Source organism: Zalophus californianus, chromosome 15 (assembly GCF_009762305.2).
Source record: "Zalophus californianus isolate mZalCal1 chromosome 15, mZalCal1.pri.v2, whole genome shotgun sequence".
In the NCBI taxonomy this organism is placed as follows: domain Eukaryota; kingdom Metazoa; phylum Chordata; class Mammalia; order Carnivora; family Otariidae; genus Zalophus; species Zalophus californianus.
This window is the reverse complement of record NC_045609.1, coordinates 53,896,770-53,923,473: the sequence shown is the minus strand read 5'-3', so window position 1 is coordinate 53,923,473 and position 26,704 is coordinate 53,896,770. Positions and strand designations below refer to the sequence as shown.

Sequence of the window (26,704 nt, the reverse complement as noted above, 5' to 3'; positions counted from 1 at the left end):
TTCTAACTTCCAGACGTTATTGTGCCTGAAGAATTACCACGTTTTCCATGTAGTATTTTTTAAAATGTGAAGTACTTTAGAATTGAGATGGTCAAGAGAATAAATGCTTATTATCTTTGTTTTGGTGACACTCCCCATTCCAATAACTAGGGAATAAGAGTTTTTCTGAAGGAAGCAGTTTTTTCAATCAGGAAGCTCTGAATAGATGCAACAGCAATGCATTTTCAACAACTTGCTCAACCTTTTTTTTTTTTTTAATATTTCATCACAAAATCAAGAAACGGACATAATTCTTTACACTTATTTTACAGAGTCAAGTGTAAGTTTCTTACAGGCATAAATCCTGAAAATGCAAAAGGAATAGTCAGCATAAATACAATGAAAAAAAGTTAGGGTCAGGTTGATAACTACCATTTGGACCATAGTAATTTACACAGAAAAAAATGTACATTCATTTTAGATTTTCCAGAATTCATTTGGTTTGGCTTGTTTCCATACTGAGGATAGGTACTGAGATCTGCTATTTGAAGAAAGTAACCTGACCCCTGTGGTAACGTCTGTGTGTGTAGGAACATATCTACTTTAGCACAAGCAGCGCCTGAAGTGGTTTACCCCGCTTCGTTCCTGTCCTCTCTTTTAACTTGAACCAAACCAATCCAAATAAATCCTAGAATGGGGTCAGCTACAAACAATATAGTTAGAAATATTAACCCTGCTAGAGAGAAACAACATTGCATCTTTAGAAAATCCAAACACCTTTTCTTCATATTCAGAGCATTAAATTAAACCACCCAAGCAGAACAAATAACTCACATTCTTACTGAGTTAAATCAAGGTTGATTTCAGGGACCTTTAAAGATTTGTATATTTCCCCCTCAGAATCTGCAGAATTGGAAAATTTAGTCTACTTAAATCATATTGAGATGAAAATAAAAGTTAACAGTTACAAAATGACAGTGAAATACTCCCATATCAGACATGGTTACATTTCAAAACTGGATACTAATGAAAAAAACCACAAAAGTCATTCAAGTCTGAATAGAAAAGAATACTTACATATAGAGGCATATAAGCTTTTTCTAATGAATTTACAATCAATTTCATATACAATATTTGACCTGATTTAAATATTACGTTTTGCTTTTCCCTAAAAGTGAAAAAAATTGTCACACTTTCCATATATAAAATAGTATCCAATTATTTAAAAATCTGCACAAATGATATTTTTATTGTTTCTTGTTTAATTTCTCATCAGTGTCTCTTTTCTGTGTTTTTAAATTCTGCAAACAAATTACTGTATCATGACCCATTAGAGATCAACGTTGAATCACAGATTTGGTGTCACTGAGTGCAATCCAAGTCTATGTGTGCTGGGACATACCATTCACCAAACTTCTCAGCTGCTTCACAACTGTCTCTATCAACTTCTGTTTGTCTCGATCATTCTTCCTGAACTGAGCAAATATATTGTTCTTTTTGCTAGTATCCTTCATCCTAGGAATATATATGAATGAAGAGGCTTGGTAAAGGGAAATTAAAAGCTATGCTGTCACAAGTAAAATATCTTGGCATGCTCTGAATTATCTCACACTAATCCTTATGCTTGAAAAATATACTTCAAAGAAAATAGGTACTAATAAAAATACAGAGCAACTACAGAAAATATTAGCAGCTTTATTTTACATTCTATATGAAGAGGAGTTTTTGCATTAGTATGTAAATCTAAAGTATGTTAAGCTTTCTAATATCATAATATTTTCTAATATCATTCCATAATGTAGGCTAAAATACATACCCTTTATGGACTCTGCAAATCACATTCATAGCAAGACAAGGTGAAAGAAAAATAACATTAGAAAATTTAAAGCAGCGGGTTTTTTTTTTTGGTTTTTTTTTTGGCCTCACTAGTGTTTCATGGCATGGTAAAATAAATTTACATTTATTTTAAACAGTTCCTTTTGTCCTCTGAAATCAAATATATCACAGATATTCTGAAATGTGGGAAAATAATATACATTTTTAATTCAAAAATAGAAAATTTTAATAGTGATACCTAAAATGAAATGTGATTAAGTGAAAAGAAAATCTGCCACATAATGAGGGGAAAAGTAACAACTAAACTTCTATTATTTTTAATTGGACAAGATGCACCAAAATTTTGTTCACATCAACAGGAACACCAATCTCATAAAACTACACCAACACTACAACCAGGAAAGAAAGAGGCTTATGTTTTGGTCATTAAAATGGACTGAGCTTTTAAGCTCCATTTAGACATTTTTCTTTTGTTGAAAATCTCTAGTTGTTCAATCATCACTAAATCACAAAATGCTATAATGTTGTGCAAAAAAGTCTTCAGAATATACTTACTTCTCCAAAAGAGTAAGAGCTGTGTTTGGATTCACCCGAAGGTACTTAGAAGCTGGCTGTCCATAATCAGCTAGATAAGTAGACCAATCCCAAACCATAAACAGGTCAAGGAGCTGAGGAAGATAGGGCAAAAATGTTAAACCAACTTTTGACTATGTAGCCATAGCTAATACATACAGTATATGCCATTCTTGATCCACTTTAATATGACCTGCTTCTTAGATGGAACAGAATAAGGAATTCATTTTTAAAACTTTATCATTAACTATACTGTATAACCAAAACAGCACATAGTGTCTTTTTACTTTTGAAATTACTAAAATTGTCAGGTGTTGCTTTTCTAATATAATACCTGATTGCATTCTCAAGCAATTATAAAATAATGAAAGTACTATTAATAGAATTATATTAACACTTGTACCTGATGTATAGAGATTTAATCTTTACTCATTATTCAGTTCATACTCCAATTTAATTAATAAGGGTTGGTGCTACTACCTGTTTGAAGAATTTCAAAGAACTTAAATTGAACCTTTTTTCTTAGAGGTTAAGTATGTTTACCTTTCAAAGAAGCCGTTTGTACCTAGACTTTTCCCAAAGTAATTTAAACCAAAAGCTCAGATAATCTCAATTAAGTGCATTAAACAACCTCTGCTGGATTCTCCCTGGTGATAGATCCTCAGCAGTATTATGAAATGAGGGCTTCAGGACTCAGCCTGTTAACTCTAGGCAATCATTTTGTATAAACAAACAACAACAAAAAGAAGCCCTCTTGTATTCCGTAGTGTCTTAAAATTGACTATTTGCTTTATAATCTCCAGTTAGAATTGTTGTCAAATATGGAAGTAATCTTTTAAAAGCAATGCCGTGCCTAAACCAAAGCACCAAACTCCTTATCCAACTTTAAAACCCTAATCTCCTTTAAGCCATTTAAAACCAACTTCCTATCCCCATTTGAATTGTTTCAGAAAGCTAAATACTTTACTTACTACCTTCCTTCAGTTTTTATATTATTCTTTCTTCTTGTCTTAACTCACTTTATAAGTAAGGGGTGTATTGGTTTTGCTTTCAATTGAAGGAAGCATTTGTATTTACTCATAGGATATGGGAGCCAAGCCACGGACTCTGGGAGGGATAAAACTTCTGGGGTGATTAAAACCTAAAGAAAGGTTACAAAAAAATAGCTCTTCTTTAGGAAGGTAATGGACTTGTCTGACTCTTTTCCCATCCAATATACAGCTATTAGTAGAGACGTTCCCATAAAAGGGTGAAAATTCCATAATGAAAATAGTAACTAGTATATTAAAAGCCACTCTATTTTCTTTTGGATAACATTCTAGGCTACATCAAAAGTTAAGATATTGGTACAAAAACTACACTGAAACAATGTTAAGAGAATATACTGTCTGGAAAAGAAATGTTATTTAAAGTTTAAAATTTATTTTAACTTCTGTGTAATTTTTGACTGTTGCTTAGCAACAAGCAACTTTCACAAAGAGGGAAAAGCTAACTTTCACACACACTGACAGTGAAAATGAAAATCGGCATAACATCTCTGGAATGTGATTTTATAATACATGTTTAAGAACCCTATAAAAATGGCCATTCCCTTTGATTCAGTAATCCTAGTTCTAGGACTCAAACCTCGGGAAACAATAATAAAGGTAGAGAATAATAATGTTAATCTAAAAAATGTTAACTGTGTTATCAAAAAACCAAAGGGGGGGGAAGCCTGAAAATGGCCCAAGTCTCAATATTAAGAGAATGGTTAAGTAGTGAGGTATATCTATCTGTTAAAATGAGTATCATGTAGATATTAGAATCGATGTTTACACAAAATTTTAAGTATCTTGGTAAGATGCCTGTGATAAATGTTCCTACTAAAATTACATAAACACCCATCAAAAAAGAATGGGAGAAAATTTTCGAGAATGTTAAGAATGGTTGTTATTTGTGTGGTGGGGTTATGGGTAACTTACTGAATTCTTCATTTTCATAATATTCCACAATGGCTATGTATTAACTCTAGATTTAGAAATAAGGTTTACATATTTATATATTAAAATAAATTTCAGTAATAAATACTCCTCACACAGTTGTTAACAAAAGCCTCATTTTGAAGGACTCCTCTTTTAGGTATAAGTGTGTGTTTACGCAAGTATGTGTGGGCATGCGCACAGTCAGCAGAAAGTAACCACTTAATACACCGGCTGTAATCTCTCTTTCTTTCCAAAAGGCATTAGCAACATGACCTTTGGGGTTTGGAAGAGGAAGAGGCCTTAAAATAAGTCTCTTTTTCTCTTGGGTTGATCTACCCCCGGGTGGGAAAGGAGAAGTCTATTTAATGAATTTAAAACCTACACCAACTCCAACAGTGAATACAGAACTGGTTCTTCTACAAAACAGCAAAAAAACAGACTCTCCTAGATAAAGAAATATTCATTCACATGTGGTCAGATACTCATATGCAAATCTCTTATCACTAGAAATTACAGGAACCATAAAATTTAACCTGCCTGCCTACATGTCAACAAGTCTAATCTACATGCTTTTAAATTTACACTAGTATTTTATAGAAATATACATTGTGCATCATTAACTTGTAGATATCTATGGAAATATGCATAAGGTTGAACATTCATGGTTAAGGAACTCACTGACAATGTGGAAAAAAGGCTAATGATCTGGGTAAGATTCATTTATTCATTCAACAAATATTGACTGCCCACCTATAATGTGCTAGTTACTGAGCTAGGCCAGAGATCTGGTCTGAATGAGACAAATGGTCCCTGTCCTTCTAGAGTTTACTTTTTAAGTGGGGAAAGTGGGGAGGTGACAGTTAACAAGGAAACAAGTAATGTTTTGATGTTGACATGAAGAAATTATAAAAGAAAAAAAAAACTATTCACACAATCCTAGAAATTTAAACTACAGTAACACATGAGGAAGCTACGATCAATTTATTTAAAAATTTTTTTTAATTTTTTCATTTTTTTAGCTTCAAGTTTTTATTTAAATTCCAGTTAACATACAGGGAAGCTACAATCAATTTATTTTATTTATTTTTGAAGATTTTATTTATTTGAAAGAGAGAGGGCACAAAGGGGGAAGGAGCAGAAAGAGAGAGAGAAGCAGGCTCCCCGCTGAGCAGGGAGCCCAATGTGGGGCTCGATCCCAGGACCCTGGGATCATGACCTGAGCCGGAGGCAGACGCTTAATGACTGAGCCACACAGGTGCCCTGCTACAATCAATTTAATATTAAGACAGAAGCTGCTGATTTCTATAGGAGCCAGTGACTGCTTGCTCATTATTCTCAGCCCACGCACCCAGTGGCTATAGACTCAAGCACCATTTCTGTGTCTGTGCCCCAAAGGATGCATGGATACAGGTGCAGAGGAAGTATCGGGCCAGGAAGCACACTGCCCTCCTATCCTGATTTTTCATTTCCATGTGTGTAAGGATTTTTCAAATGCATAATACTGCATTTAATAAGTAAATAGAAACAAACTTCATAAAGCTAGGCAGGCAAATGCATGAAGTGTGTTCAGCAGAGTGTAACCACTCAGTAGACATTCAAGAAATAACTTACTGATTGATGATGCCAGACCATCCCAAGTTTACCCGGGAGCTTTTTCCTAGGCTTTTCAGAGTATAAAAAAATGAGCACCCTACAGACTTCTTTGGCTTATGCTCACAGCTCTCTGGAAAACACCAGTGTGGGCCTGTGGGCAAACTAGGGCAAGTGAATGTAGTCAATTGACTTCCCTCCACTGTTCCCTGGCCTTTCCCTGGGGCACTGGTAAAGAAAATAGATTCCCTCATGATAAAGACTTAGATCTAATGTAAGTAAGAGTTAAATGATCTTTCTAGAGAAAGAACCAATTCTTTTCTTTCTCTGATATTTCTGAATGGTCTATCAGTGTCCCTCATCCGTAATTATTACAAGGTCCTATTTCACTTTTTAAAATTGAAGTATAATTGCCATACAATATCCCATGGGTTTCAGGTATACATCGTAGTGATTTGATGTTTTTATACATCACAAAATGATCCCCAAGGTAAGTCTAGTTACCATCTGTCACCATACAAAGTTATTACAATATTACTGACTATATATCCTATGCTGTACATTACATCCCTGTGACTTATTTATTTTACAACTGGAAGTTTGTACCTGTTAAACCCTTTTACTTATTTCATCCACTCCGAAACCACTCCCCACTCTGGTAACCAACAGTTTGTCTCCTGTATTTATGAGTCTGTTTCTGTTTTGTTTGCTCACTTGTTTTTTTTTTTTTTTTAGATTCCACATATAAGTGAAATCATACAGTATTTGTTTTTCTCTGACTTACTTCATTTAGCATAATACCCTCTAGGTCCATTCATGTGATCACAAATGGCAAGATTTCATTTCTTTTTACGGCTGAACAACATTCCATTATATATATATTCCATGTATCTCCCACAGCTTCTTTATCCATTTACTGACTGACGGACACTTTGGTTGCTTCCACATCTTGGTGACTGTAAATTATGCCACAGTGAACATACTGGGTGCATATATCTCTTTAAATTGGTGTTTTTGTTTCCTCTGGATAAACACCTAGAAGTGGGATTGCTGGATCCACACCCAGCGTGGAGCCTGACAGCGGGGTTCGATCTCACAACCCCGAGATCATGACCTGAGACAGATGCTCAACTGACTGAGCCACCCAGATGCCCTGGAATTGCTGGATCTTATGGCAGTTCTATTTTTAATTTTTTGAGGAACCTCCACACTGCTGTCCATGGTGGCTGCACCAATTCACATTCCTACCAGCAGGGCACAAGGGTTTCCTTTCCTCCACATCCTTGCCAACACTTGCTATTTCTTTGTCTTTCTCATAGATGTGAGGGGAAATCTCATTGTAATTTTGATTTGCGTTTTCCTGACGATTAGTGATGTTTAGCATTTTTTCATGTGCCCATTGGCCATCTATGTATCTTCTTTGGAAAAATGTCTATTCAAGTCCTGGATTGTTTTGGGGGGGTTGATATTCAGTTGTGTAAGTTTTTTTTAAAATATATTTTGGATATTAACCCTTTATCGAATCTATGATTTGCAAATCTCTTCACCCATTAGATAACTTGCCTTTTTGTTTTGTTGATGGTCTCCTTTGCTGTGCAAAAGCTTTGCAGTTTGATGTAATCCCACTTTTTCACATTTTAAAGTACAATTCTTTTTTTTTTTTTATTATCAACTGAAGCTTTATTTCTCATTGCTTGGAGAATAATTGAAGGGTAGATGGAAAGAGGGAGGGAAGGACAGAAGGACTGCGGGAGAAAGAATCCTGCAAGGAGGAGGGGCTGGACTGGGGAAGATGAGAAGCATGTACAGGGCAAAGGGGCAACTGGACAATAGGAGATACTGAATGGAGGGGGAGGGAAGTTACAGGGGGCATGAAACTCAGAACCAGCCACAGGGGGGGCGAGTTAAAGTACAGTTCTATTGAAGTAAAAGATGTAACACAAAAGTAGGACATTATCCTTGGGTCCTACCCTAACCTTATGCCAGGCGAGAGTTATGCAATGAGCTCATTTTATAGGCTGCTACCCATGCCTGTTCATGATCTCTGATCTTTGGAATAGTTTAAAAAGAACATGCCTGCTCTGGAGCAAGAGTGTGATAGGAAGGGATGAGGAAAGTGGAGTGGTGCCAGAAAAAAACCACTGACACTCATCTTCACTCCACACACAATCATAGCCTTGGGGTCCCTCCCTCACATTTGGTCAGGTTTCACAGGATGCACTATATCCTTAATATTAAAACCTAAGTTATGGAAAACCTCACTTCTCTACCTTAAGCTCTGCTCCCTTTCAGATGGCGTTACACAAATAATACATGTTATTAATTACACAAAATCTCTCTCAGTCTTGTAAATAAACAGTAAGACACAGTCTCAACAGGTGAATTTATTAACATATATACCTGATATTCAAAGATGTAGATCAAACATGAACAAAAACAAAAATCTTCCCTAGATTATTCAAAAGCAATTTTACAATTACTTATTAAAGGATAAAGTCAGGCATATTATAATGAAAATTGGTATTAAGTTCTATAAATGGGTTTGTTCCAATAGTCAAGTAAAATAATTCTACCTTAAATCCTTTTGGGAAGTAAGCAAAGTATGGATCATACAAAAATGAATAGCAAAATAAGATGCCTTAGTTCTATCTCATCATGATTTATAAGATTATCTAAAATTAGTATCCTAACTTCTTTTTTCACCAAGGATTCAAAAATACCCTTCATAACTAATCTGATAACATAAAGTGGACTTATGCCAATATCTGTAAGTGAGTGGTAAGTTTCACTTCCTCAGCATTCCCTGTGTGTGTCCAGCAAACAAAAAGATTTAGCTTAAGGGAAGATATGGTTGCATGGGTGGTCCCATTTATATGCTCAAAATAGTTGAATCACTTCAGAATCACTGAAGAATTCGTTTGTGTCAAGGCATCTGGCTTGCTGACAGTTTCTCATCCTAAGTCTCACTCCCAGTGTCCACCCAAGAAACTTGGAGTCTTGGACCTGTTGAGATCACTTTGTGCAAATGACACAATGAATCTAGGCCGACTTAAAACCATTCTATGGAACTCTTGAAGTGACTTTTTGCCTTTGTAAAAGTGAACTCAGAGTGCCAGGTCATTTTTTCCTTGAATCTGGTTTAGCTTTCTTTGTTTTGAGTCTTTTGGGTTTTGCTTTTGAAGCACCTCAGGGGCAGTGACCCAAGACAGAAGATAAATAAAGCTAAGCCAACCTCAAGAGAAAAGCAATTGGGGATACCAGGTTTGCTTTTGTAAATGTGAACAGTGACCTGGGGGCTCAGGTCAACCTTAGTCCCCCAAATTCCCTTTTCCAAACACCAAATCCACCTGGGACCTCAGAGTTGCTTTGCAGATTCCAAAAGTAAAGCAGATCATTTTTCCTCTCCCTCCGAAACAGAAAGCCAATGCAAGGGTTCCTAGAGCACTTCAGAGATGTAAACAGCAATGAAAATCCTAAACCATAATACAGCTTTAACGAAGAAATATGAGCAATTAGGCACTGGGGATTCAAGAAAAATGGGTCTTACTAAATCAGTCCCAAAGGGGGAAAATACAAGTCCTTTTTCTAAATAGATGTTGAAATCAAATGATGAGCTCAATATGATTTTTAAAGCTTTTGGCTTTACCCCCTTTCCAACTATCTGAAAACACCACATACGGAAAACTCCACATGAAGCACAGAAGAGAAGTTTAAGTAGTAGCCAGAAAGGGCCTAGCCAAAAACTGTAATGCAGCAGTATTGTGCCTCCACTCACCTCACTTTCTGCGCTCAGGTGTTAACTGCCCTCAAGCTGCCTCATGCTTTCTGATACACATGACCCCTAACCCACACCTACCCTCTTCAAATGTCCCATTTGCCAAACCTGTCCTCCACTGGCTTTTCCACTCCCACCTACATAAGACCAGGAGCAAGCTTTGGGCACAGCACTCTGTAGAGACTGTTTAAGGGCATCGACCTCTTCGGGTCATTTCACTAGGGTGAACTGCACACAGTAGAAGTAGAATGTTCTCAAAGTATTTTTGATGGTAAGCTATGTAGTACTCCTAGATAAACTCCTTGCGTCGGTTTGGAATTTGGGAAAAGAGGCAAAAAATGGAATTTACATAATCAGATTTATACACATCCACATTTGCTTTATCTTTAATTTTTTGGTCACTATCATGGCTAAAATGGCATACATATACATACAGATATATGATTTTCTGTGGTTAATTTATTAAAATTATTTTTACCAAGTAATACATGGTTAATAATCATAAAAACCAAAGGCCCCTGCCCCACCCTTCCCATTCTTAGAAGCAATCACATGTAACTCCTTCTGTTTAATTGCTTCTCATTCTTAGAAGCAATCACATTTAACTCCTGGTATGGAGCCCAGTGTGGGGCTTGAACTCACAACCCTGGGATCAAGAAATACAAGAAATCACTTGTAATTCAGTGTCTCTAAATATTTTCTAATTTTTGATTTATCAGCTTGCAGCTATCACATATGACAGTTTACCTTAGACAACCTTCCTATTTTTTGATTGCTATCACCTCTATTTTTGCTTTTATAACTTTAATATAATTAAACTGCTATTTCTTGTTCTGTTACTTTTACAAAAATTTTTAAGGCAGCTTTGAAATGTATTTCACATACAATTCATCCATTTAAAGTGTACAAATCAATGGTTTTGAATATATTCAAGGAGTTGTGCAGCCATCTCCATCAATTTTAGAATATTTTTATCACCCCATACCATTAGCAGTCACTCTCCAAACAGGAGTCATATAACATGTGGTCTTTTGTAACAAGTTTCTGTCAATTAGCATGATGTTTTCAAGGGTCATCCATGTTGTAGCATATGTCATTACTTCATTCCTTTTTATTGCCAAATAATATTCTATTGTATGGATATGCCACATTTTGTTCATCCATTCATCAGTTAATGGACATCTGGGTTATTTCCGTTTTTCAGCTATTATGAACGATACTGCTGTGAACATTCATGTACAAGTTTTTGTGTGGATATGTTTTTATTTTTCTTGGGTATATACCTGGGAGTAGAATTTGTTACATAAGCTTTTAAGAGGATCTTCTGACTCTCCATTAGTAACATAAGAAATTAACATCTTATATGGTTGAGTTTTAAAATAATTCTTTGGCAATTGGGGTTTAAATTACTTATATATTTAAACCCAAATAACAATAGATATTTAACTAAAGTTTCCTAAAAGTTCTTTATAAATGCTAAAATATGTTAATAAAATTATTATCAAGAATTTTTCTAGCCTCTATTTCTGAAAAGCAAAATCCCTATAATTATCCAAAACAGGAAAGAAAATTTCAGATAGTTTCCTCAGGTACATTTACCTCAAATAGTTGAGTATGATTTTGATTTTTATAATACCTTCACATATATACTTGGCTTGTTTTTCTTCAGTCATGAGACTACCTAATTCAGCATCCTGATATTAAAAGGTAGGTTACCTATTGAACAATAGCATTTACCTAATTACCCAAACCAGAAATCTGCATTCAGTCTGTTTTGGTTGAGACCAGCAGGTACCCCGTTTGTCTGTTAGTTTGTTTTTAAGTAGGCTCCATGCCCAGTATGGAGCCCAATGTGGGGCTTGAACTCACAACCCTGGGATCAAGACCTGAACTGAGATCAAGAGTTACACACTCAACCAACTGAGCCACCCCAGCGTCCCATCATTCAGTCTGTTTTGACTCCTCTCTTTCACAACTCTGGCATCTAACTTGTTGCTAAACTGTGCCAACTTAACCTCTTAAATATTTCTTGAAATCACTTGCTTCCTACTTTCCATCCCTACTACTACTACTATTCTAGTTCAGGTATCATAACCTCTACCCTGGGGCCTTTGGTATCACCTATCCTGTTCTGCCTCTCCCTTCTAATACCCCAGATCCATCAATCTCCACACTGCTGCCAGAGAGATCCAGCTAAAATACAAATGTGATCATACCATTCACTTACTTAAAACAGTCAATGGCTTCCCAACTTCTTCAAGATAAATCTCAAATTCTTTAACATGAAATGCAAAGGGATCCTGCACCTAATCCAGGTTGTTGGGGAGAAAGAATTTCCTCTGCCCTTCAAGATCCTCCTAACTGGACTAAGAATCAAATTGCAATGAGATAGATTAAGCAGAGAAAATTAAATTTAATAGCTTACCTATGGAGAATCTACACAGACATGGAAATTCCAAAGACAATGAGGCAACATGAAGCTTAAATGAGCTAGAGACAGCAGTAGGGTCTGAGGATACAAAGGGAAGAAGGACCATTAGCAGGAAGGTAAAAGGAGATGTTTGGAAAACAAATGTTGCCCTATTATGCAGAGAAGTTTCTTAGGTAAAAGGGAGTCTCTGTTAATAGTTCTCTTCCTGGTACAAGCACGCAGTTGAGGGGGAGGTAAGGAGCTTTTCTTGTATCTGCTGGGTTTTAATTGCTTTTAGCCCAAAATAATGTTCATGCCACAGTGGACCATCTCGGGATGCCGACCCTTGGTCCCTACAAGGTCAACCTTTTGGCTTCCTCTCCTGCCTTGTAATTTAAGCTCCTAAACAAGGAATTCTCTTAAATACCATGATGACCCCCAGGATGTTGCTCATTTTCTTTTCCTCTGTGTGGAGTCCCTTTCCCCTCTTTCATCACCCATGTAACTCTTATTTATTCCATAAAATTTAAATTTCTCAAAATTTAAATCCTGCCTCTCTCAAGAAGCCCCCCAGGGCTTGGGTTGGGTTTTCTGTTCCTTTCATGTCCTCAGAGCTCCTGCCACATCTCTATCACAGGATTTTTCACAGTATATTGATGTGTCTACCAACCCATTAAAGAATTAAATATCAATTCCTTTTGTAGATTGAGTGATTCACGGCTATTTCAGCCCAGTCTCTTTCCAGTATCCCAACAGTTGAAGTGCCTTTACTTCCTCCTAATAATGTACTTTGTAAGTGCCTCAAAGCTGGCAATTTGTGTTGCTTATATCTGTATCTTCACATTTGGCCCAGTTTCTGGTATATAGTAGGCACCAAGTAAATGTATGTTGAGATGAACTGTATATGCTACCTTGTGACACAGAATTTTATAAGTCTATGCTGAACTCACATCTTATATACTAATAAGATAGCTGTATTATTTACTTTAATGTGAACTATTAATAACTAAAACATCTCTGAATTTTTAGTAACACCTTATAATTATTTTGAAAGCTAGACTAGTCGATTTATTGACTGATTAATTTGTGCTATAGAATGCACTAGAAATATTTCACAACCAAAGTTCTGCTCCGAGATTACCTTTTGTAAACCAGTGATGCCACCATCAAACATGTTAAATAAACATTCCCAGGTCATACATTCAATTTTCTGTCCAGATTCATTACGTCATCTGCCGCATTTATGTAACAAGTAGTTTATGTAATTACTTCACCAATAAAGCTCTTACTTCCAATACTCAGAAAATCAAACCCTGAATCTCATGATGAGAGGTATTTACTAGACTTTTGATTTTCTCTGTAAGTCATTTTGCTTTAACAAAGCTATGGAGAAATAAGATCTGTTTGTATAAATTGTGTAAGACCTAGAACAATGAAGATAATATGATGAGCCAATGAAGAAAAATTAATATACGATGTGTCTATACTCCAGGATATAGTACTTGCTTGAATGAAGGGAGCTAGACTAGGCTGGAGCTTCATTATGTACTCCTTTAAACACACTTTAATTGATAAGAAGAGAAAGAGGGAGGGAATAACCACTTTTTTTTTTTAAAGGTTTTTTATTTATTTATTTGACAGAGAGAGGCACAGAGAGAAAGGGAACACAAGCAGGGGGAGCAGGAGAGGGAGAAGCAGGCTTCCCTCCGAGCAGGGAGCCCGATGTGAGACTCGATCCCAGGACCCCGGGATCATGACCTGAGCTGAAGGGAGACGCTTAACAACTGAGCCACCCAGGCGCCCACCACTTTTTTTTTTTTAATAACCACTTTTTAAAAATTTGTGAATCTAAGTGGATGTTTCTCTCCCCTCCTCCCCACAGTTGTGATTTAAAATAAGGCACACAAAAACTTGGAGAATCTAACAGATAGATTAATTTAGTCTTCAACAAAATCAGTCACATACGTTTTACTCTAAAATATTAGTAAATCAAGTAATGTATAGTTTATAATTTGCCATTAGTTATAAATACAGACTTTTGGCTTTTGAAAAGACAAAGCTGAACTAAAATTAAAATCAGATACTTCGGCCCCTAGAGTCATCTTATCTTCTTTAAAATGGAACTCAGGCCATTTGAGATAAATAAAACAAACCAAGACCATTAAATTCCAACCACTACAGGAGGAAAAGGAGGATAGTTTCCATGGTAATACCTTAGTAGGCAGTGACAAAAGTGGAGACCCCGTTCCAGTCACTGCATAACTAGACTTCACTCTGGTGAAATGGGGAATTTAATTTCAGATGTGTATCTCATTTGTTCTGCTTTCTAGAGACACGGTCTCAGTTTTATGTCCTAAAATATAAATATAGGTGCATTACCATTTTGCCATGGGTTCCCAAACGAATGAAGAGTTAGCTAGACTACTATACTTAGCATGATGGAAATACAGAGAATAAGAATCTCTGTGGTCTCCATTTAAGTCAAAGAATATTACACTATCTCACTGAGTATTTGTATTTAAAGGGGGTTTGCATCCTCGTTCATTTCTTTCTTCCAAATCTTAAAAATATTTTGTAATCTTTATTCAAACAATTTAAAAAGGTATGTATTTAGTTCACTTTTCCAGAATCTAAAAGGCACTTCTTTTATGCTAGACAATTTATTAACCCTTAATTATCCAGTTACTTCCAAGCCTGATTGTATATGTAATTCCCTTTTGTCGGGTATAATAATTTGCTCAATCAACATGTCAGAACACTTGCTGCTTAGTTTGGTTCAACAGATAAATTCAGTTTTTCCACAGCCTCAAGGCATAATTAAATTTGAAAAAAAGGGTAGTTATCAAATACACTGAAGCTGATTCACTAGGTAGGAGTACACAGCAGGTAGCCATGGCTTACTCTGGGGCCTGATGCATGCCTGAGTGCTTAGTTATTAGACTTCTGGGGCAGGGTAACAGTGACAACACTGTGACATTCTGACTAATGCAGGTATCCACATGAACTTCAAAATGGGCAACAAACTTTAAGATGAAGCTTAGTTAAAAAGCACCTGTGGGTAAAGACCCACTGGCATCACACCTTCACTACAGGTTACAGAATTAAAAGATAAAAAGAGAAACTAAATAAAAACAGGAGGGGAAGGACTTATCTTCTTGGGAAGATGAATGCAGCCAGTGGAATTAAATAGATTGTGATCTAAGTCCTACAATGCTTGAATGATATGAATCTGTATAATGGGAGTGCAAAAAGAAATCCCTACCTGACCTCTGGATAACCTAAACAGGAAGTGAGGACATTTCTAAGCAAAATAGGCTGTGTCATCCTGTTAAAATAATTGTTTCCATTGACACTTTGCATTAACAGTGTACACCAAGTCATCAGAAAAAACTCGTCATAAGAGTTTCTTCCTTGTAATACATAAAACAGAACTTGGCCCAGCACCCTCAACACAGTTGAGGGGGTAAAGTTTGTTGATAATTAGGAGGACAAAGAAGGGGAGAGAGGGATAACAAACAGGTAAGAAAGCTGGAAGTATTAAATATTTACAGATTGGTTGAAAATAAATTAATTTTAAAATATATATATATTTTAAAGATTTTATTTATTAGAGAGAGAGAGAGAGAGAGCACAAGCAGGGGAAGCAGCAGCAACAGAGGGAGAAGAAAAGAAGACCCTGGGATCATGACCTGAGCCGAAGGCAGACGCTTAACCGACTGAGCCACCCAGGTGCCCCTAATAAAATACTTTTAAAGTTTTATTTATTTAAGTAATCTCTACACCTGACTTGGGGCTCAAACTCACACCCTTGAGATCAAGAGCTGCATGCTCTACAGACTGAGCCAGCCAGGTGCCCCATAAAAGGAATTTCATTCTTAATAAGACTCTGGGGTAATAACAGAGTATTCAGTGATTTTAAGGAAACACTCAACAAACACTACAACTTAGAATGAGTCAGTTTTTCTTTTTTTCCAGAATAATTTTTTTTATTTTTTATGTTTTTAAAAGGATTTTATTTATTTATTTGTCAGAGAGAGAGAGGAAGAGAAAGAGCAAGCAGGGGGAGCAGCAGAGGGAGAAGCAGGCTCCCTGCTGAGCAAGGAGCCCGATGCAGGACTCGATCCCAGGATCCTGAGATCATGACCTGAGCCAAAAGCAGCCACTTCACCAACTGAGCCACCCAGGTGCCTCCAGAATAATTTTTTTAAAAAGATTTATTCATTCACTTGAGAGAGAGAGAGTGCACGAGAGAGCAGGGGTAGAGGCTAAGGGAGAGGGAGAGACAATCTCAAGCAGACTCCATGCTGAGCACAAAGCCTGACACTAGGCTCAATCTCAGGACCCTGAGATCACAACCTGAGCCGAAACCAAGGGTTGGACACTCAACTGACTGTGCCACCCAGGCACCCCTTTTTTTGGAGTAAGTTTTAAATATCTGTTATTTGGTCACAGTGCTTCAGAATGTTAGAAACTGTAACCACTTGGGAAAAATCAAGCCCCTCCAATGCCTCACCTAATCAATATTCTATGGATATTATTTGTTTATCCAATTATATTTCACTTGGAAAAAAGTACTGTTTCTTATGACACCAATAGTGTATGTATCCTATGCCCTATTAAATTCCCTCCCAACTCAGTTTTTTTTTTTTTTTTAAATCAAGCTACTTTCATTTTGAATTGGTCATTTAAGGGAGTGATAAACTCTGGGTCTCAACTTCCTGTTCTGTAAAATGAAGGGGTCATATTTGCATGTGACAAGCACTCAATTTGACACAAGCAATGAAAAGATGATGATGACCCAGTCTTTGGATTCAAGGAGTTCTTCAGTGCAATGGAAAACATATTCACAAAAGCCTAATTATGAACTAAGATGCTAATTACACTGATGGAGTTATGTACAGGCTATTATTAGAGCATCCAATCTTGTTTGGGGAGTGAGAGGTAAACCCAAGAAGGCATCTGAGGTAGTACCTAAACTGAGTCTCAAAAAGGAGTTAATCATGGGGTGCCTGGGTGGCTCAGTTTGTTGAGAGTCTGACTCTTGGTTTCAACTCAGGTTGTGGTCTCAGGGTTGTGAGATCGAGCCCCACATCGGGCTCCACACTCAGCGTGGAGTCTGTTTGAGATTATCTCTCTCTCTCTCTCTGCTTCTCCCCCTGCTTGAGCTCTCTCTCTCTCTAAAATAACTGAATAAAAATCTTTTTAAAAAAGGAGTTAATCAAGAGAAAGGCAGTGGTATTTCAAGCAAATGGGACAGCATGAGAAAAAGCACAAAGATGAGAAACAGTTGTGCTTAGCGGGGGAGAGAGAGAAGGATGGATAGGTAGTAGGCAGGTCATTAGGATGGAAACAAGAGGATGGGTTTGAGAAATATTTAGGAGGAAAATTCCCTAGGCCACGATGATTGAATGTGGGGCATGGCAGAGTGATGCCATCAACCGTAACAGAGAACATGAAAAGATCTGATCTGAGAATGAGGGAATATAATGTGTTGACAGCTTTGGCCACACAGGATGTAGGACACACATCCCAGTGGAAATGTGTACCAAGCAACTGCATACATATCTAGGGCATACAGCATTTGTGCCAGAGATCTGATGGAGAGTGGATGAGTTCACCCTGGCAGAATGTATACAGAGCAGAGTTCTAAGGACAAAAACCTCAGGGATACCAACATTTAGGGGGCAGGAAAAGGAAGCCACAAAAAAGACATAAAAAGAATGTTAAGAGAATATAGCTTTTGAAGATGAGAGAATTTTTTTTTAAGATTTTATTTATTTATTTGACAAAAAGTGAGCAAAAGCAGGGGGAGCAGCAGAGAGAGAGGGAAAAGCAGGCTCAATGTGGGGCTTAATCCCAGGACCCTGGGTTCATGACCTGAGCTGAAGGCAGACGTTTAACCAACTGAGCCACCCAGGCGCCCCGAAGAAGAGAGAATTTTAAAGAGGATTTGATCAACATTATCAAACACAGCAGAAAGAACCAATAAAATAAGGGATAAAAAGGTCTTCTGGCCCTCCCTGGTGACCTAAGTGAATGATGTTTGAGCACTGTGGCAAAGCAGAGAGTGGACTGAGGAATGAAGGGGATATGAGGAAATAATTATAAATAATTCTTTTAAAGAATGAGGATACAAAGGAGAAAAGAAAAAAGAGATTGTAAATGTTAGAATGAGACTAGAGAAGATATCTCCCTGCCCGCCCTCTCTCTCTCTCGAGTAGGAAAGATTTGAACATGTTTTTAGGCTAAGGTATTTAGGGAAAGGATAAAGTGGAGGAAAGGCAGATGAATAATGAAACAACTCCCATCGAAAGATGAGGTCATGGACATTGGAAGATGAGAGAACCGTGAATAAAATGGCTATCTATTACATGAGTCTGAGGGAGGAAAATGAGGATGCATGTAAATATAGATAAAGTGTTCAACTGCAAAAGCAAGAGTGAGGGGCACCTGGCTGGCTCCGTCAGTGGGGCATGTGGCTCTTGATCTCAGGGTTGTGAGCCCTACTTTGGATGTAGAGATGATTTAAAAAATAAAATCTTGGGCGCCTGGGTGGCTCAGATGGTTAAGCGTCTGCCTTCGGCTCAGGTCATGGTCCCAGGGTCCTGGGATTGAGTCCCGCATCGGGCTCCCTGCTCCTTGGGAGCCTGCTTCTCCCTCTGCCTCTCTCTCTCTCTCTGTCTCTCATGAATAAATAAATAAAATCTTAAAAAATAAATAAATAAAAAATAAAAAATAAAATCTTTTTTAAAAAACAAACAAAAAAAGTCACAATGAGAGATTGGTGGTGACAGAGAGGAATGAAGGAGGCTCAAAGGGGCTGGAGCTTTCACTCAACAGTGGAAGAACAATGGTCTACAAATGGAAATTGGGATATTAGGAGAACAGGATCTCATTCATGCTGTGAAGTCTGTGAAAGGGTGCTTAGCTCCCACTAGAGAGCTCCTGGGTTAGCGTACCTCAGGATTCTAAGATGAGAGGGGAGGAAAACATTCTGCCAAAGCACTGAAGTTGTAGGGCCATTTACGTTGGAATGTCTTCATGATGGCACACCCTAAGAGGAGTAGAAGTGAAAAGATACACAGTAAACAAAACAATGAGTGAATGAGACAGTAAAAAGGTCCGGAGGCCAGGAGAGGAGTAAGATGTGGAAAGAGTAGGGAGAAAGTACCTCACTTGAATGAGTAATCAAACATTTTAATCTTTTTTTTTTTAAAGATTTTATTTGTTTGACACAGAGAGAGAGAGAAGGAGAGAGCAAGCACAAGCGGGGGGAATGACAGGCAGAGGAGAAGCAGGCTCCCCACTCAGCAGGGAGCCTGATGCGGGGCTCAATCCCAGGACCCTGGGATCATGACCTGAACTGAAGGCAGACGCTTAACTGACTGAGACACCCAGGTGCCACAAACATTTTAATCTTCTAGAAACACCAGCTCTCAGGAAGAAATGATGAAGGGTGTCATGAGGTTTTTCAAAAGGGCAAAGAAGCCTCTATTTGAACATAGACTTTCTCAAGACATCAGGAGCAGCAGCAAGGGCCCTGGTTAAGGGTAGAGTTTGTAGGAGGTTTGGTTAGATTGTCTTAAGCATCTTCCAATTCTCAAGTCTTAGGATTTCATGACCATGAAAATCATTGAATCAAAGACTGAAGGTAACTGAATGAGAGTCAAAGAAAGAACTATAAATTGTAAAACAGTCTAGGGACTAAACTGTCACTTACTGTTAAGTACTAAAGCATTGTAATGTACACCTAAGAAGGAAGTTCAGGAAAAAAATATTATAAATTATTCCCAAACCAAATAATACCAGGGTGCCTGGGTGGCTCAGTCATTAAGCGTCTGCCTTCAGCTCAGGTCATGATCCCAGGGTCCTGGGATCGAGCCCCGTGTCAGGCTCCCTGCTTGGCGGGAGGCCTGCTTCTCCCTCTCCTACTCGCCCTGCTTTGTTCCCTCTCTCGCTCTCTCTCTGTCAAATAAATAAATAAAATATTAAAAAAGAAAAAATCAAATAATCCTTTCAGCAATTTTATCCTTTCAATATATATTAGTAAAAATTTTCACGATGACACATATCCACTTGGCTCTTAGAAAGTCACTACTGAACAAAAACCCACTAAATTTCTTTTAGTATATGGTTTTATAGATATAGGACATGGAATGCACCCCTTCTGAATGCTACCTGAATGTTAGCAGTGTTGAGGTCTCTCAGCCATCTAAATATGGGGATGGGTGGCTCTGCTGGCCCGCAAAATTTCACTCCTAAAGCATGGAGTATGTCCATGTACCTAGTTTTGGGGGTATGTTTGTTTTCCCTTTCTAACCAACTTATGAGTCCTTTAAGGGCAAAGATAATAGCTCTTACTTCTCCCTTAGGATACTCAATAAAAGCTTGTTGAACTGAACTAAATTGTGTTTCACAGAACACTCTGAGAAGCCGAAGAAGTTTAAGGACTGTGTCTTTTCTGCAACAAAAGGAAAATCAGAGAGATTAATGCACAAGAAAAAGCTTCTAATTTAAACCACTGGAAAGCCTTTGCATAAATATTGTTTGAGCCTGGGACCCTTTCACACACACAGATTACTTTGAATGGACCCCGAGAGACTGATAGAGTCTCTACACAAAGTTCACTAATCACCTACTGTTAATTTTTCTTTATCTCCATTTTAGACCATTAGTTGTATTTGTGTACAACTTTTCACTTGAACGTCTCATTCCAGTGAAGTACAGGCTTTTCTATACTTTATAAAAGGGAAACTGAGCTTCAGAGAGATTAAGTGTCTTGTTCAAATTTATATGTAAAGTAGGATTAGGATCTAATTTCCTCAATTTATAAGTTAAGTGCTTAAAACAACCAGGTTAGAGTGGCTTAATTTATACAAGATTTCCTTTTATTTGTATGTATAACCAATCTGCGTTCAAAAAGAACTCTTGGTAAAGTTTTTTAGAACACTGTTGTAAGATTCACACTGGATATGGCAAATATTGTAAAGGCAGTGTAAGGAATTTTGTCTTACACAGCAAAAAAGATCATATGGTGAATATGGTGGTTCTGGTTAGAATACTCATTAGTATGTTAAAGAGTGCAATAATTATTGCTGTTTTTCTGACAAAGCATTTAAATATTTAAACTTCTCATAATCTATCCTCCCAACTCAAAGAAATCTATAATAGAAAAAAATGTTTCTATTCAAAAAAAGAAAACAATTATTAGGGAAAAATATATCTTATACATGAATAATAGGGAGTTTGGCAAATATGTGAAATTAATGTTGAAAGAAGAATAAAGTTCCCTGTTGAATAGTGCCAATACTGAGTTTATATCTAATAATCAGTTTAATGGATGTATATTTATAAAGGCCAGCTATTACTATTATCCTTCATTGCTAGTAGACTATTCTAAAAATTTTAACCTATCCCTTTCAGTGAAAAAATTAGAAAGAACACTGATGATTAAAAACATTTAAATTTGGGACTACCTCTCTTTACATTATACACCAGCTTATAATTCCCAGTCTATGGAGACAAAAATTTACTCCTTGTGTAACACACTGAAAATTTACCTCAAAATTAATCACAATATAATAATGTTTATATTATAAATAAGAAATATTCCATATTTGCCCAAATACACACTTACATGAATAATTTTTTCTCATAAATCTGTTACTTTTGTTTATAGTCATATTGCTAAGTACGTCTCTTAAAAATAATTCTGACTGGTACAATTTTTTTGAGTGCTATTTTCATAGTACTCAGTAATTCCACTTTTAAAGGCCTAGAGAAATACTTATACAAGTGCTCAATGTATCTGTTTAAGGATACTAATTGCAGCATTATTTATATGTAGAAAAACTGAGGAGTCCATAGATGTCCAACAAAAGGGGGTTTATTAAGTAAATTATGGCATATTTATACTATAGAACATTATGAAGAAATAAGAAAGAATAAAACAGATCTATATTTATCAATATGAAATCATGTAGTGTTACAGGGAAAATGTAGCTTATAGCATAAATGATCCTCTTATCCCCCAAAAGCAAACAATTCTACATGTGTGCACACAAGTAGGTGCTTTTGTGTGTGTTTAAATGTACATTACATTATTTTTTTATTATTTTTTCAGTAAGCTCTACACCCAATGTGGGACTTGAACTCATGACCCCAAGATCCAGAGTCACATGCTCTACCAACTGAGCCAGCCAGGCGCCACTAAATGTACATTTTAAAAGATCTGCAGGGAAACACAATGATGACTGAGAGATTGAAGAAGAGGAAAAAATGAGAGCTTTCTCTTTATACATTTTTATAGGTTTGGCTTTTTGTTTTAGATAGTGAACATGCAATGTCATTTTCCTGATTTTGATAACTGTAGGTAGTTGTATAAAAGTCACAGTGGGGGGAAGCTGGATAAAATATACATGGGACCTCACGGAACTGTATTTGTAACTTCCTGTCGGTCTGTAATTACTTAAAATTAAATAAGAAAAAACAGCGAGCATGTATTATTTTTGTAACTGTTATGGTGTTTGCTTTTTTGTTTTTCTGGTTTTCAAAAAATCATTTTAGAGGGTAATTTTCCAAATTACAAAACAGCTCTAACCTTTACTCTCAAAATAATCACAAAAATCTATGAGTTCAAAATTTATATTAATAACTGAAAGTATGAGCATAAGTCATATATGTAGTCGAGCACATCAACCGTAAGCCTCCAGAATTATGGCACTGGAACAAAAAGGGACAAAAAAGGCAAAAGTCATTTAGGTTCAGACTAATCCTTCATAATCTAAGCTCTTGCAAAGGGCAGCATACTTTTCTAATATCTGGACCTTAAGGTAAACTTTGTGAGATGTCTGGTCTTGTTATATTCAAGAGTAAACCCAAAGACATCTTCCTTTAATTCTTTGGCACTTCAAATGAATTTAGGATTGTCTAAGGAAAAAAATGCTTGCTGGAGGAGCTGTGTGAACAAGCTTGTTGTCCTGCTACTATATCTAGTCAAGCATTCGGATACTACAACTTTGGCAAATCCCATTAATACTTTAAGAAGTCAAAGACTTTAAAACTTCTAAAGAAATTTTCTGTGAAGTAGTCACTGGGGCAAGTTTAAGCAAGCAGAGTGTGTATACAATAGAGTAACAAATATAATGCAAACAGAAGAAGATTTGTTTAATTATAGTGGAAATAATTGTTATTTAAAAGTGCCTCCTTCCTCATCATAAAAGAACAAACTGGACTAGTGGCAAAAGAATTGTATGTTATGATGCCTTAAGATTAGAAGCAGAAGACAGAAATTTCAAAGTAAAGTCTTGGCTGACGCCCAGTCTCCACAGCAAGAATTATGGCCAAACAATTCCTTCGTAACTTCCAAGTCTTATTCATGTCCCTTTAGGTAGACTCCAAAGTTGTTCATTTTGAGTCAAACACAAGTATATATATTTATCAGGGTTCATCTATCTTTCCGTGGTGAAGTATATCTGAACTTCTTTCCTAAACTTCACAAGTTTACAAGTTTGGAGAGGGGGTGATCAGATATATAAAAGGGTGAAAGTAAGTAAGTGAGAGGAATAATGAGAACAAGGATGTGGGTTTTCAGGGCATTTCCCTTCCCAAACAACACTGTTACAAGAACTATGCTCCCCTTAGTTCCCATGAGTAGATCTGGCACACCAGCCTCACCAGCACCTCCATGAAGTGTGGTAAGTACAAAGAGATGGTAACTGCTGGCTCAGTCAATTAATGACATTTGTGCAATGCAAGCTTCACGTAATTCACCAATTTTAGCAATGAAGATCAAGCACCCCATGAAAAACATCTCTCAGAAGCAAACTCTACAATATTTTTCCTCACAGATTTCATTAAGCCATTAAAATATATAGCGAAACAGTTCGCCAAGGTCATACAACAGTTACGAACAGAAGCAGGACTCCATTCCATTTCCTGATTTCCTACAAGAATGTCCTCGTCAACACATCATTTGGATACTTCAGTGGCTTTCTTTTTACATTCCTTAATTTCTATCCTTTAGTCAAGATACCTTTCTGAATCTACTACCAGATATCTTTCTGAATCTACTAGTCTTCAACTTTATCTTCATTGATCTCTCAAATTGTCTAATTCTTATTTTATTGTCTACTGTTTAATTCTGTTCCCTAAGTGGCAGGCACTTAATAAACATTTGTTGAATAAATGAATGAGTTAAAAAAGGAATAAATGAAAAATCCATATATATATAACGCTTTTTACAGCAAACAGTTTTAGTATTCCATTAACAAATGCTTAATTTATTTCATACTGTCTTCTTCCAAAGGGGTTTTAAAAGGCAACTTATAAAAATACTTGCAAGATAAACACGACTTAATAACTGAGAAAACTCAAGGCCAAGAGAAAGTGAAGGTAGAAGATGAGGTTAGTACACAAAATACACGTGATGCTATGCTATATAACTGAGTTTTCTAGCTTCAAAATGAAGAAAATGTATTTAATTAGATAACTCACAGTATTCTAGTTACTAGAATACTATTTACTCAGGATAAATTCAACTATTTCTAATACTGTAAACAGCAACTTCTGAGTCCACATGAAGAAGGCACTGTGAAATATTGTGAACTACATCGTCAGTAATTAACAGCAATCAATCATCAGTAGCCTAGGCTACCAAAATCATCATCTGTTCATCCTGATTCTAATTTTGTCCATTTTCAATCTATTCTCCTCAGAGCAGCCAGGATATATATATATATATATATATATTTTAGATTTATTTATTTGAGAGAGAGACAGAGAGAAAGTGGGGGGAAGGACAAAGGAAGAGAATCTTCAGCAGACTCCACACTGAGCACGGAGCCCGATGTGGGCTCAATCTCACAACCCATGAGATCATATGACCTGAGCCGAAATCAAGAGTTGAAGCTCAACTGAATGAGCCACCCAGGTGCCCCCAGAATAATATCTTAAAGATGTAAATCAGAGTATGATACTAACTTGTTTAAAACCCCTGAATGATTTCTCAGCATACTTAATTAACATGCCAAACTACTTAACAAGGCCCTCAAGGCCCTACATGATCTGGCTCTGATAATCTTCCCAATTTCATTTGCACTTCTCTTTCCCTTGCTCATTACTTTAAAGCTATACTATTATCCTTTCTCTTTCTTGACAGCACCTTAGGACTTTGCACTTGCTCCTCCTTCTGCTGCCAGGAATGCTATTTCCCCATATCTCCCAATTTCATTCACATATCTACTTAAATGTCACCTCCTTAAATGTCTTCCCTGATAACCCAATACAAAGCGGTCCACCTTACCCCCAGTCATTATAACATTAACCTGTTTTGTTTTTCTCACACGATCTAAATCTATTTGAAACTACCTAAAACTATTTAGAAATCATCACTGTTTGTTGTGGATTTTCCTTCAACAAAATGAGATTGTGAGAGCAAGGATCTTGCCTATCTTGTTCACCACTGTATCTCCAGCACTTAAAACAGTGCCCAGAGCAGGTGCTCAAATATTTGTCCAGTAAATGAAGAACTATCTGAAAATAGGACAGCTCTTGGTGATCTGGCTTAATGTGAACAGCTTTCAGTTTCCCTAGAGCAGTGGTCACTGAATAACTGCTGTTAGGTCACATAAAATGCCTTTGAAAATCTGAAAACACTGGACCCTCTTCTCAGTAAAATGCACATACAAACAAAATTTTGCATGAACCTCCTAAAATCAATCTGTGGCCCCCAGATTAGAATCCCTAATCCACAGGCACGTAAGGGCCTTTATGCAATGCAATCTACATTTAACCAATTCCTGTCAATGAAGTTAAAGGTTGAGAGTAAAATCAATACAAAGCTACAAATCATTCCTAACAGATTGCTCTACAAAGTAATAGAATATAAAAAAAGTTAAATAAAGAATAACCATGGCTAATGGCTGCTTAGTCTTCTCATGTAGCATATTGTATTGAGAAACCTAGATTTGCAATTCATCATGAAATAAAACGGCGTATGTGTTGATGACATATATTATAAGAAAACAGATGTGTGCAGGGAGATGTTTACGGTTGCCTCTTTAAAAAGCCACATAGACCAAACTGCTGTTCCAACTAAATGAGATCATACTGGATCAGGATATAGAAAGAACAAGTCAAATTCCAGGAACTGATAAAGTTAAAAAAGAAAAAAAAAAAAGAACTAACCTGGGGTGCCTGGCTGGCTCAGTCAGTACAGCATGCAACTCTTGATCTCAGGGTTGTGAGTTTGAGCCCCACAACGGGCATGGAGCATACTTAAGAAAGGAAAACTAAACTAAAAAGAATTGATTTAATATTCAGAATGGTCCATGAACTCTTCTGGAGGAAGAGAAACTTCTGTGGGTACCAGTAATAAAAAGATGCATGTGTAGGGTCACAAAATGACTTTTAAAAATGTACTCTTTATTTCTTTAGAAAGAAGGTGTAATTTAAAATGATTTATTTATTCATTTTAGAGAGAGAGAGCATGAGCAGGGGTAGGGGCAGAGGGAGAGATTGAATCCTGAAGCCGACTTCCTGTTGAGCGTGGAGCCTGACACAGGGCTTGATCCCAGGACC

General features: G+C 36.8%; 1 protein-coding gene across 3 annotated transcripts in view; it reads right to left on the bottom strand.

Annotated features, from left to right (window-relative positions):
• Positions 1-236: 236 nt before the first annotated feature.
• EXOC6 (exocyst complex component 6) overlaps positions 237-26,704 on the bottom strand; it is a 240,815-nt gene continuing 214,347 nt past the window's right edge. For 2 of the 3 annotated variants that reach the window (XM_027595848.1, XM_027595850.1), the window contains exons 21-22: positions 2,371-2,483; positions 237-1,494 (exon numbers count right to left, since the gene is read on the bottom strand). In XM_027595848.1, the coding sequence (XP_027451649.1) occupies positions 1,362-1,494; positions 2,371-2,483 (246 nt within the window). In that variant the 3' untranslated portion in view covers positions 237-1,361. Of the gene's footprint in view, positions 1,495-1,795; positions 1,808-2,370; positions 2,484-26,704 lie in introns of all 3 variants that reach the window. The other variant, XM_027595849.2, reaches the window with a different exon arrangement.